Source organism: Oryza brachyantha, chromosome 5 (assembly GCF_000231095.2).
Source record: "Oryza brachyantha chromosome 5, ObraRS2, whole genome shotgun sequence".
Classification (NCBI taxonomy): Eukaryota; Viridiplantae; Streptophyta; class Magnoliopsida; order Poales; family Poaceae; genus Oryza; species Oryza brachyantha.
The window spans coordinates 7136851-7148364 of NC_023167.2; the positions used below are offsets into that span (position 1 = coordinate 7136851).

The 11514-nt window shown below is 45.3% G+C and overlaps 3 protein-coding genes across 3 annotated transcripts; 1 reads left to right on the plus strand and 2 right to left on the minus strand.

Annotated features, from left to right (window-relative positions):
- Window positions 1-1063: 1063 nt before the first annotated feature.
- Window positions 1064-2212, minus strand: LOC102717065 (germin-like protein 5-1). Its single transcript, XM_006654143.3, has 2 exons — window positions 1946-2212; window positions 1064-1872 (listed from the first exon to the last, which is right to left on the minus strand). Exons 1-2 carry the CDS (start codon window positions 2061-2063, stop codon window positions 1328-1330), a joined length of 663 nt encoding a protein of 220 aa, XP_006654206.1. The 5' UTR covers window positions 2064-2212; the 3' UTR covers window positions 1064-1327.
- Window positions 2213-5693: 3481 nt separating this feature from the next.
- On the plus strand, window positions 5694-9196 carry LOC102717341 (peptide chain release factor 1, mitochondrial). Its single transcript, XM_006654144.3, has 11 exons — window positions 5694-6324; window positions 6529-6629; window positions 6762-6860; window positions 6960-7143; window positions 7248-7296; window positions 7387-7465; window positions 7616-7690; window positions 7767-7844; window positions 7952-8110; window positions 8355-8450; window positions 8519-9196. Exons 1-11 carry the CDS (start codon window positions 6186-6188, stop codon window positions 8705-8707), a joined length of 1248 nt encoding a protein of 415 aa, XP_006654207.2. The 5' UTR covers window positions 5694-6185; the 3' UTR covers window positions 8708-9196.
- A 459-nt stretch (window positions 9197-9655) lies between these two features.
- LOC121054532 lies at window positions 9656-10910 on the minus strand. Its single transcript, XM_040524541.1, has one exon. It carries the CDS (start codon window positions 10875-10877, stop codon window positions 10023-10025), a length of 855 nt encoding a protein of 284 aa, XP_040380475.1. The 5' UTR covers window positions 10878-10910; the 3' UTR covers window positions 9656-10022.
- Between the last annotated feature and the right edge of the window lie 604 nt (window positions 10911-11514).

Sequence of the window (11514 nt, forward strand, 5' to 3'; positions counted from 1 at the left end):
TATATTGAGTCATCTAAACAAAATATCGCAAAATAAGTATAGCACTCTATAACCATTCCTACCCATGCTTAGAAACTACTATAGCACTCAGATATGAACAAATCAATCCCCAAAATACAAGAAGTATGCTTAGATTTTTAGTATACCTTGATTTGAAGAGGAATGGAAAGACATTGGGTGTTGCTCTGCTTGCAAATGCACCTACCGCCCGCACCGCTTGGAGTCGCCACTTGCGTCGCTGACACCTGCCACCCGCCTCGCTGCCGAAAGGCATTCTCGGTGCTGCCAATGGCTCCACCGAACTAGATATGTACAGAGGAGGGAGGAGAGCTAGGGTTTTGGCACAGGTGAACCGGTGAGAAGAGAGAAAAGAAAGGGAGAAAAGGATGAGGGAGGAGGTGAGGGCACACGGTGTTGTTCACGGGAGCGAATGGCGTGGTCCCTAGGCTGCCCCATCCGGCAGAATCGGCCGGATGCACAGAGCCGACATCTAGAGGGAATATTCCCTATATGGGGTCATATCCTAGTGCTGCCCTCCATTCAAACACTTTCAAAATTTGGGCGGTCATATCTTATCCAAGTCTATCCCTCCATCCAAACGTATCCTTAAGCACTCCGTTGGGTATGGGCTTAGAGAAAATAAAAATAAGGGAGAAAAGGCTGATCTGCGTTCTACTGCATGCCATTGGCTGTGGTCCCTACAACTCTCCCAACAATATGCTCCCTCCAGAAAGCGTGCCATGCTCTGTATGTCCACTTGCTGTCATTCCTTTGGAATGTGTTCATATGTTCTTGGTACTTACTGTTAACCAAATCATTTATGCTTTCAAAACATTCTGCTGATCTGCCAACATGAGCAGTACATGTATAAACGGTTTACCTTTCTACGTGAAGCAACTGTAGCATGTCAGAATATCAATCACAATGTGGTATATATTGCGGTACACTACTTTTGACAGTGCCGATAGATCCTTTACCTAAATGTCCTTTCCCAATTCTCTGAAGCAATCATGTGCAATGCAGAAGGAAAAAAAAGATTTCCCAAAAGCTAAAAGAGTAGATAAATAGTGTCACTCATACCATTTGTAATTACCAAATGATTGGATTTTAGAATGAACAAACCTCTTATTACAATCAAGACCTACAACCTTTAAATTTAATTGCCTGCCTGCTGCAGGGCAGCTTTACGGAGGAAATAATCAGAGAAGAAGACAGAACTCATCTCGATCACTCATGGACAGAAGAAGTGCAGAGGTCCAAATTCTGAAAGAAATTTAGCATACATGCAGGCACACAGGAGCAGCATTAGCTGTTTCAGTCGATCGAGTTAGCTCTTCTTGGGTGCAAGCCTGGACTTGATCTTCTCCACCTCCTTGGTGCCAACCTGGAAGGCCTTGGTGAGCACGCCGTCGGGCACCTCCGGCGATGCCGCGAACAGCGCGGTGGCGAGGGACTGCGTGCCGGGCAAATGGCTGTTGAAGGCGGAGATGACGGCGGCGGGGGAGTCGCCGTTGTTCTTCTGGAAGTGCACCAGCCCCCGGGGGAAGACGAAGACGTCGCCGGCGGAGATGGTCTTGGCGAGCAGCTTGTTGCCGGTGGTGATGAAGCCGACGTCGAGGGCGCCCTGCAGGACGAACACCATCTCGGTGGCGCGCGGGTGGGTGTGCGGCGGGTTGAGGCCGCCCGGGGCGTAGTCGATGCGGGACATGGAGACGCCCAGCGTGTTCAGCCCCGGCACCTTCTCCACGTTGGCCGCGGTCACCACCGCGCCGTACGTGTTGCTGCTGGTGTTGCCGGCGGCGCCCAGCCCCTTGAAGTAGAAGTCTTCCTCCGTCGCCGCGGCCTTGCACGCGAACCCGTTCACCTTCACAGCTGCACCACAGAAGAAATTATAATTCTTCTGTAAAGACTCCTAGCTCCCAGCTTTCCAGAGAATTGACCAAACCTGAGGTAAGATCGGCGACGCAGATGTCCTGGAGCAGGTCAGGGTCGCCGGCGGACGGCGAGGGGAGGACGAGGAGGAGCACGGCAACGACGGCGCACGGGAGCAAGCTGCAGGCCATTGCTGCTCCACCCCCACTACCTACTGCTCTGTGCCCAGCCTGCGCTGCTGGTTTGTCTGCGAGTATAATCACCTAGGGCCCTGGCCTGCTTTTACTGCTGCTTTGGGCTCACACCTTTGCACACTCTTTCTGGGTGTTGTTAATGAGAGAGTGATGAGTGACTTTGTTGGGTTCTGAATGGACTGAAGATGTTTCGTATTTATAAAAGGTCCTGGAGAGAGAGAGAGAGTGTGTGTATGTAGTGATTATGTCAGTGTGAAGGTACGTGGAAAAGCAGCACAGAGCTGCCGGTAGGGAGTAGAGGAGTGCGCCCTTTCACCCCAAGAAATGTGCTGGCTGGGCTGGGCTGTGCTGTGCTGGGCGTGTGAGATTGGGAAGTAGGAGGGGTTGCTCAAGGAGTACACAAGGAGCAATGCGATAGGTGGCTATTTTATTGCACCACGTGATCTTTGGTTTGTTTGCTCCACCGCTTATGTTTATAATTTTTATATTTATAAGCTAAAATTTTAATCTTAAATTTAGTTAGTTTTGGGTTTTATTACTAAGTTTATTTTTCAATCTTGACTTTTACATCTCTAAGAATACGTACATAAAAAATTTATTCATATTTTTTTCGTTTGCAAATATATTGTTTGTTTTTTTCCATTAAACAAGCAAACAATCACCTTCTTGTTAGGCAAGTGTGCCATAGTTTGGGCCTAAAGAATTACAGGGTTACTAACACTGATGCCTTTATGCTTTTTGTATGCTAGAAGTTGACGCAAGAAATTAATAAGTTCACGGTGAGTCAGTGACCCGAGCGAACTTCGCATATCAGAATTTTGTTCTTTTCGAGGGTGTTTTGTTTTTTCTTTATTTGGTTACGATTATACTGGAGACTTACGTGCACACCACATTTATGATCCCCCACGAAAATTCTCTACCACAAACTCAAAGGGTGAGAGAGTGGAATTGTTGATTTACTGCATTGAGATCTGGAGACTATCAGGGCCGCGTTCTTTGCCCCCTCAAGTTGACTTATTTTCTTCGTTTTTCACGCGCATGCTTTCCGAACTACTAAACGGTGTATTTTTTACAAAAAATTTATATAGAAAAGTTGTTTTAAAAATCATATTAATCTATTTTATATTTTTTAATAATTAATAATTAATTAATCATGTACGTTTTCCGTGTCAGGGATAAGTTAACTTACCCCCTACCTGCCGAACACGACGCTGGTAGCCTTCTCAATAAACAGTGCATTCATCCTAACAGAATGACATATCAACTCTACTATGGCCCATTTGTCCATCTTGAATGACCCATAATCTCTATGTAGTGAACTAATAATGAAATGGACCAAAAAGCCATTAGATACAACCGTGTCCATAGACTTGAGGTCATATGCTATAGCAATCATTTTCATGATGTGTTTTCTAGCGTCTCCTTTTCTAGTGTATTGGTTGGTCATCATCTGCATTAGTTAAAAATGGATCGGAGTTTTTCTGAATTCCTAACCTGTTTTTGAAAACGGAACAAATCGATCGAAATTTTTTTGGAAATCTTCTATATTGGAAGTATTTTTTTTCTAAAACAGAATCAGATACAGTAAGAGGAATATTCATCGAAACATGGAATCGGATGTAAACTCTCCAAAAAATTTTCTGGAATTCCAAACACTGAAAAAGAAATTGGCCCAATAACCCAACCGGCTAGGCCGGCCCAAATATGAAACCTAACCCTAGTGTGCGTGACTGCGTGGTCCACTGGTCTATGTGTCGTGACCAAGGCCGCATTCGGCAAACGGTTAGACAACCCATAGAAAACGTAACGATGGATTAGTATATGATTAATTAATTATTAATTATAAAAAATTGTAAAGTTGATTAATATGATTATTAAAATAACTTTTCTATAATTTTTTTATAAAAAACACGCCGTTTAGCTGTTTAGGAAACGTACCTACTGTAGAAAAAAGAGTTAATAATACTACTGCCAAACGTGGCCTGAGTGCCGCCCGTGCCGTGCGTGTGCCTTGGCCGCATGCGCCTGGCAGTTGTCGCTGTGGGTGCGTCATTGCATCGGCGTCCCCACCTTTGACTGCCGCCGCTGCAGTTGGCATTGGCAGGCCGGCATCCACGGCTCCGACGGCGTTCGAGCGCCCAACACCGTGCGCCGCCACGCCGGCCCTGCCTCCTGTTCGCCGGCCCGACACCGCCCGGACGCTCCTGCCCTGACAACTGGACACCCCTGCCTCGCCGTTCGCTGCCCCTGACGCCTACCCCACCCATGCAGCCTCACAGCCAGACCGAAGACCACAGGTTAGTGCACTTTGATGCCTAGTCTGTATTAATGTTGCGGACTCAGGTTGATAAGACCTAGATACTCATTCTGAGGTGTATTTATATTCCGATAATTTGTTGATAATTCGCTCTGTTTTTGTTTTCGATATCGCCCGATTCCGTTTTCATATCTAGAATTTCCGATTCTAGTTCTGGATCTGAAAAAAAAAAGTAAAAACGGAACGTTTAAGAGCTGTTTTTATCCCTAATGATAGTACTGGTAGCATTTATTCAAAGAACTTCAAGGGTTCTCATCAATATTAGCTACATTCGCTCTAACATTATTTAAGAGAAAGGTTCCACGGGTGGTTCCCTATTTGATGGCTAAGTAACTAAGCTGACCAACGGCTGAAAAAACATGAAATACATACATGTAGTGAGAATGTGCGTGCAACTAATTTGAATAGGTATAACTCATTACGTAATAATGCTAGGAAAAAAATCCTTGATTATATAACCTTTGGGATGAAAATAATAAACGACACTAATCATTAATAATTCTTTAGTATGAATTTGTGGATACGTGTATTAGGGTATATTGTACGTATGGACTGACTCGTGTGTAAATGGATGATGGGCCTTCCCTATGCTTAGTTGGGCCTATGGGCTTTAGCGGTTGCTTCTCCATCCTAGAAGCAGCTGTGCGTCTTCTGATTCCGCTCGCCGACTTGGCCGCCGCCGCCGCCGCCGCCTCGCCTGCGTCGATCCCCGTCCCGCCAGCAGCGGTGCCAGCGTCTTGCTTCCGACCCATCCTCGTTCGCTGGTGAGCATCCATCGGTTAGGACCGTTCACGTGAGTGCTCTTTCTCACCTCTCTCTCTCTACCCACACTTCGTGAGTTCGCATTCCCGCATCGATCTGGAAGCTTTTCTCGAATTTGAGTTAGCCCTAGCTTCTTTTCTATATCTGGAAGCTTTTTTTTCTTTCTTTGCCTTTTTGCCTTAACCCTTGTACTACTAATAACCAGATTAGTTTGTTCCCCCAATTTTTCAACCGAATCCCCATGCCGCACGTTTGGTCCGCCCCTTCTGAAATGTGAGATCAATGAGTTAAAATTAATCTGCAACCAAATGTTATGGTTATTTGGTCACATTTATTTACCTTGGAGATTAGTGACGTTGATGTAAGCGAGCCTCTCTATGGTATGCAAAAAAGCACGGCAATTCTGAATGTCATTAGATATATTTTTGCAGTATTCTGTTTTACTGTTTATGTTATGTAAGACTGCACCCAATTATTTATACTCTACTTTTGATAAATTTAAACCCTGTTTGTATGTGATTGTATGACTTGTGAATTGGTCTTGATGTCTGTGTGTGTAATTTTCCTGGGTGTGCCATAGTGCCTCGCGCTCTTTGGTTTCCATCTATCTTCACTTCTCCTAATCCATACCGTGAACATGTTTTTTTTTGCCAGTAGAATCACTAATTCAGCAGGTAGAGTTAGCATATTTTAAGGGCAATGTATGTACCGTGAAAACAAATTATCCTTTAGGATGAAATGTGTGGATAGAATCAATGCAAAAGAAAGTTTACGTTCGTTTTGCTTCCGCTGTTATTCATTATATTACCTTATTTAATTCAGGAATTTTGTAGACAAATGAATGCTAGGTCTGAATCAAACTACATCATTTGTGGCAACACACACTCAATCTGAGACAAATTCAAATAAGCATCACCAAAGGACTATTGGACTTACGCAAACTTCATTGAGAGGCAAACAGAAGATGGCTGATAAACCCCAGAGCGTGAGGGGCACCCAGCAGTAGGTTCTCACTTCCAAGCCTGCTTCTCTCCACCACCATGATGCAGCATCACCTACGCCGATGCAGTGCCACTGCCTTCACCATGATCCGATGTCTCTGCCACTTCCCGACTTCCATATCTGTGTCGCCTCGACTGGAATGGAAGTGCCCTTCGCCCCGGCTATTCTCCACTAACGGTGAGCACGTGTTCCATCACATCTTCGTGCTCCACCCCTGCTTACTGCACTCTTTGCCTGCTTCCTGGTTCATCTGTGATAATGCAGCTGCTAGAAGACCACTTTGAGAATTTCCTTTTCTTTAGTTTCTGGTAATGTTTATGCTGCTGCTAAAAAGAAATATTTAATTGAAATGCTCCTTTTTTGCTTGTCTTTTGGCATCAGAGATGAGCCAGCAGCTTCCAGCGAACCTGGTGGGGGTCATGGAGCAGAGAATGAAATTGATTGAGCAGAGGAGTGTGTACCTCCAGGGGCAAATAAATCAGGTAATTTATGGGTGGGCAACATCTGTTTCCAGTACTGTTTTGTTCTTGTTATTATGTAGCCATGTAGAGTTTTGTAATTTTAGTTAGGGAATAATGATAATCTTGATGTGAGTATGACGTTAATGAAGACAGCCAGATGCCTCGCCTGAAGAATACTCAAGGGCCAACAAGGAGCTCCACAAATTGGAGGGTACTATGAATATGATCAAGGAGCTGAGGTCCAAACAGGAGGTAATAATCACATGAATGTGTATAATGTTCATGTCCAATGGTATGATGGTCTGAGAGTAGGCAAACTCCGTTATGTCTGTCCCATTTGAGTTTTTGCAGGAAATTGACGGTTTGAAATCTTTGGTAACAAACTCCGTTGAAGAGAAGGATTTGCGTGAGATGGCAGCTCAGGAACTCCTTGAGGCTCTAGAGGAGGAGAAGCAACTGCAGCACAAGCTGTTCCGATCTTTACTTCCAAAAGATGAAGCTGATGAGAGGGATTGCATATTGGAGGTCCGTGCAGGTAAGGCACAGCCGTTATGTATGTTTGTATGTATATTTTATCCTTTTTTTTTATGTCAATCAAATTTTGTATTTGGACAACTGGTGATTGATGATGATATACAGGTACTGGAGGAGAAGAGGCATCTTTATTTGCGATGGACATATTTAAAATGTAGGAATTGCCCCTTTACCAGTGTCGCTTGACAGCAGGTATCTCTGCTGCTCAATCTGTACTAATAAATATGAGTCTTCCACGTTAAAGGTATGAGAGGTACTCCCAAAAGAACGGTTGGAAATTTGATGCTATTAATATCATGGAGTCTGCATTAAAAGGATACAAGGTATAACCTTTGTTGGCAGTACCAAAGGTCTTTTTTTGAATATAAACACATCTGTTATTATTATAACATAAAAGTTATTACACTGTGTTGATTGAGAAAAATCTCTCCAAACATGCATATCACATTGTCATTCCTTCAATTTCAATACAGGAAGCTAGTGGAACTATATCAGGTCCTGGGGCATATGGCAAACTCAAGTTTGAGAGTGGAATCCATAGAGTTCAGGTATGATGATACTCTATTTATATTCATCACATTTAGTCATCTGTGTTATTATCTGACTTGACCCTGCTCATGGCAGCGAGTGCCAGTGACGGAGAAATCTGGACGGGTGCACACCAGTGCTGTATCTGTTGCTATTCTTCCTCAAGCTGATGAGGTTGTAATTGGATATAGCATTTTGATTGGTCGTGTTTTGTTTTTACCTTTATTCATCATCTCTGCAATTTATGGCATGGTTAGTAAAAGTTGCTTCTTCGAGAGCAGGTTGATGTCCAATTGCATAATGAAGACTTGAGAATTGATACCTACAGATCCGGTGGTTCTGGAGGCCAGTCTGTCAATACGACTGATAGTGCTGTTAGAATAACTCATGTTCCAACCGGGACAGTTGTTGCAATACAAGACGAGAGGTCACAGCATCAGGTTTCCATACAGACAAAATAATTCCTTTGCTCTAGGTTTCCCTTTAAAGCAAAAAACCAATGCTTAGATATCTCAGTTTCATATTTCTGTTCCTGTTTTGTTATGACCCTCACTTATATAATTTTAATCTCATCTTTATTTTCTTATTATTTAATAAATTTGTTGCTCTTAGCCATCATGTATCCATTTTTAGAAATGTCAGTTTACTACTTACTCTATTAATGTTATATGCAATTGCTTCTAGAATAAGGCCAAAGCCCTCAAAGTTCTTCGGGCAAGACTTTATGAAATTGAAAGGCATCGACTCCATATGGACCGGTCAAAGCTTCGATCAGAGCAGGTACCTCACTATTTAGAAAGTTCATCACAGATATTATGGGGGGATTAACAAATTCTGACTGCTAGTAGATTGGAAGCGGTGACAGGTCTGAACGTATCCGAACATACAACTTTCCACAAGGGCGTGTTACCGATCATCGTGTTGGAATCACACACCACTCCATAGAAGATGTTATGGAGGGGGAGAGCTTGGACATCTTTATTGATGCGCTCCTCCTGCGTGAAGAGATGGATGCAATTGCTTCATTTGCTTCTTAAGTCATTCTAATTTTGTGCTTTCTTAGAGCATCTACTACATGAACAAAAGAGAGAAGGAACCCTGTAAATCAACAGTGAACCGTCCGAGACAGCATCGAGAATCTTGAGTTCTCAAAATTTTTCTTATCCTAAATATAGAAGCATGTAGCTTAGGATCATTTGATGTATCCCCATATTCTGAAAGTAGTCGCAGTTAAACACATCTTCTGGACTTCATAATTTTTGTGGGTTGCTGAATCATATTTGTGGGTAACTAAATCACGAGTGGCTGCCATTTCGGTGTTAGTTCAGTTAAATGGGATTACAGTTTTATACTAAAAAAGTGGAATTACAGTTTGGACATAGAAGTATTGTTCATAATAGTCTCTATATACTCTAGTTGAAATGGTCAAGGAATTCCTTACCATGGGTGCAGCGAACGCTAATCTCTGTCTTTATTTGTAAAGAGGGCTAACGAAGCCTCCATGTTTGTCTTGGAGACCTGTAAATTGCCGCATTTTATATGAAAGAAAAGGAGCAGCGTGCACTGTTCCATAATTGATCTGTAGTTACTGTTTTATTTATCTACTGTATTTATCAAAAACAATTTTGTTCCTATCAATTCCAACATTTCTTTCTAAAGACAGCGGGGGTGCGTATCGAAGGCTGGAAGGTCTGAATAGTGCATCCATGTTCTGAGTAACCAATTTAGACCACTGTGAAACTTGTAGCTGTGGGAAGAAACAGAGGAAAAACAAAAGAACAGAACTGATATTGATGAAAATGGTAGAAAACATTGCCAAAAACATGGTTGCATTTTCTTTCAACCTTGTCAGCCTTATCATATCGTGAAGTTTTAACTTTCACAGAGCGCTATATCAGACAAGAAAAACGGAAGAATACCCTAAAAAGTAGAGAGATCACGCATCAATTCGAGTAGTTTCTAAAGATGATGAAATGTGTGTCTATTGCCAATCTAATTCACTTCAAAGAAGAAGAAAAAACCCATCAGTTACACAAGTTATAGTAAATAATTAATTAAAAGAACATGATACAAACAACCTACAATTGATGCAAGGATCGTCTAACACAGTCTTGTATCAAGACTAGAAAGACTAGAATTTACAGTGAAGCGGACCTCCCAGCTGAGATTCAATCTCTGGACTTGTCCTTCTAGGCTCACAGCTACACAGAAGAATAATAGCATGGCAGAAGCAGCCAAAGGCTCATATCTACGATTCAAGGTCACAATGGGAGTGGGGGGCGATCATCTTTCAATGATCTGTCTGCTGAACCTGCAAGAATTACATCCGTTCCCAACCAATGCAAAGAACGATCAGCTCCCCATCTTGATGCGGCTCAATGCTGGCTCACCCTGTGCTTCCTGTTTCCTCGGCTTCTTGTCATCCCTGGAGGATGGTATCGACAATGGCATTGAGCTGGCTGCAGCGGCAGCGGCAGCGGCCGCGGCGAATGCTAGCGCCGGCTGCTGCATGGCATTGAGCTTGAGCAGCTTGTCTCTAGAGTCTCTGTTCGCCTCGCTACTCTTCGGAATCTTCTTCTTGGGCGGCGGCGCTGCCGTCACGGGCATCTCGACTTCCCTTGCCTCCGACTCGACCGCGCGGAAGGCCGCGTCGAGCAGCTCGCGGGAGCGCTTCCGCGCCGCGGCCGCTTCCCTGGCGAAGCGCTCCGCCTCCTCCCTGGCCGCATCAGCGGCGCTCGCGACGGACTCGTGCGCCAGCCGCGCGGCGGCGAGAAGGATGCGCGCGGCGCGCTCGTCCAGCGCGCGCCAGCCGCCTCCGGCGGGCGTGTAGGAGAAGGGCTTGCCCCCGGCTGCGGCGGCGCAAGAGGGGCAGACGAAGGAGGCGGGGTCCGGGACGCACGAGTGGTGCGCGACGAAGAGGCCGCAGCTGGAGCAGGCGGCAGTAGGTCCCGGCGGAGAGAGGATGGGATCGAGGCGCGGCTCCTGGGCGGCGCCGGTGGCGTTGGCGGGCGGGAGGAGGAAGAGGCAGGTGGAGCAGAAGGCGGCGGGGTGGTAGAGGAGGACACAGGAGGAGCAGAGGCGGCAGAAGACGCCGTCGTGGCGGACGTGGTGAAGCGGCCAGGCGTCGCGGCCGGATGCGCAACGGTCTCCGCCGCAGCCACGGGTGGTAGAGCCATCGGAGGGCGATGGGCGGAAGGGAGGCGTCATCGCCGCGGTGGCGGCTCCGATGCGATGGGGAGAGGGGCGGGAAGGGGGAGGGGGAGGGGAGGGGCAGGATTAGGGTTTCTGTGAGGAGGCGCGGCCACCAAACGGCACACGGAGGAGGGATTTTCGTCCTTTTCGAAATGATGAAAGGAAAAGGTCGAAAGTCTTTGAGAACATAAAAGAAATTGCACTTTACGATATTTTTTTTACTCCCTATGTGTGTAAATATATGACGGTTCACACTCAATAAAAATGGAAGGGAGTATAATTAGTGTTTTAAATAGCAGGCTGTAGCGGATTTGGGACAAAAATTAGGATATTGCACTTTCACAGCTTAGATTTATCGGACGCTATTAGATGTAATTAGTGGGCTATAGCCGTTAAATGGGCTAAAAATAATGGCGTGCTAAACGTCAACCGTGGGCTGAAAAAATGCCCTTTGGCCCATAGAATTGGCCTAACCTAGCCCGTGCCCCTCTCTCTCCCGTGCGAGGCAGCGGAGCTTTGCGTGGCTCGACGCGGCGGAGGGGCTCGGCGCGGTTACGGAGGGACTCGGGGTGGCTAGGGGCTTGTTCCGGCTGCGAGACTGTTAACGCCAGATTTTGGGAAAATTGACGTTATGAGTTGAAAGCACAGGTAA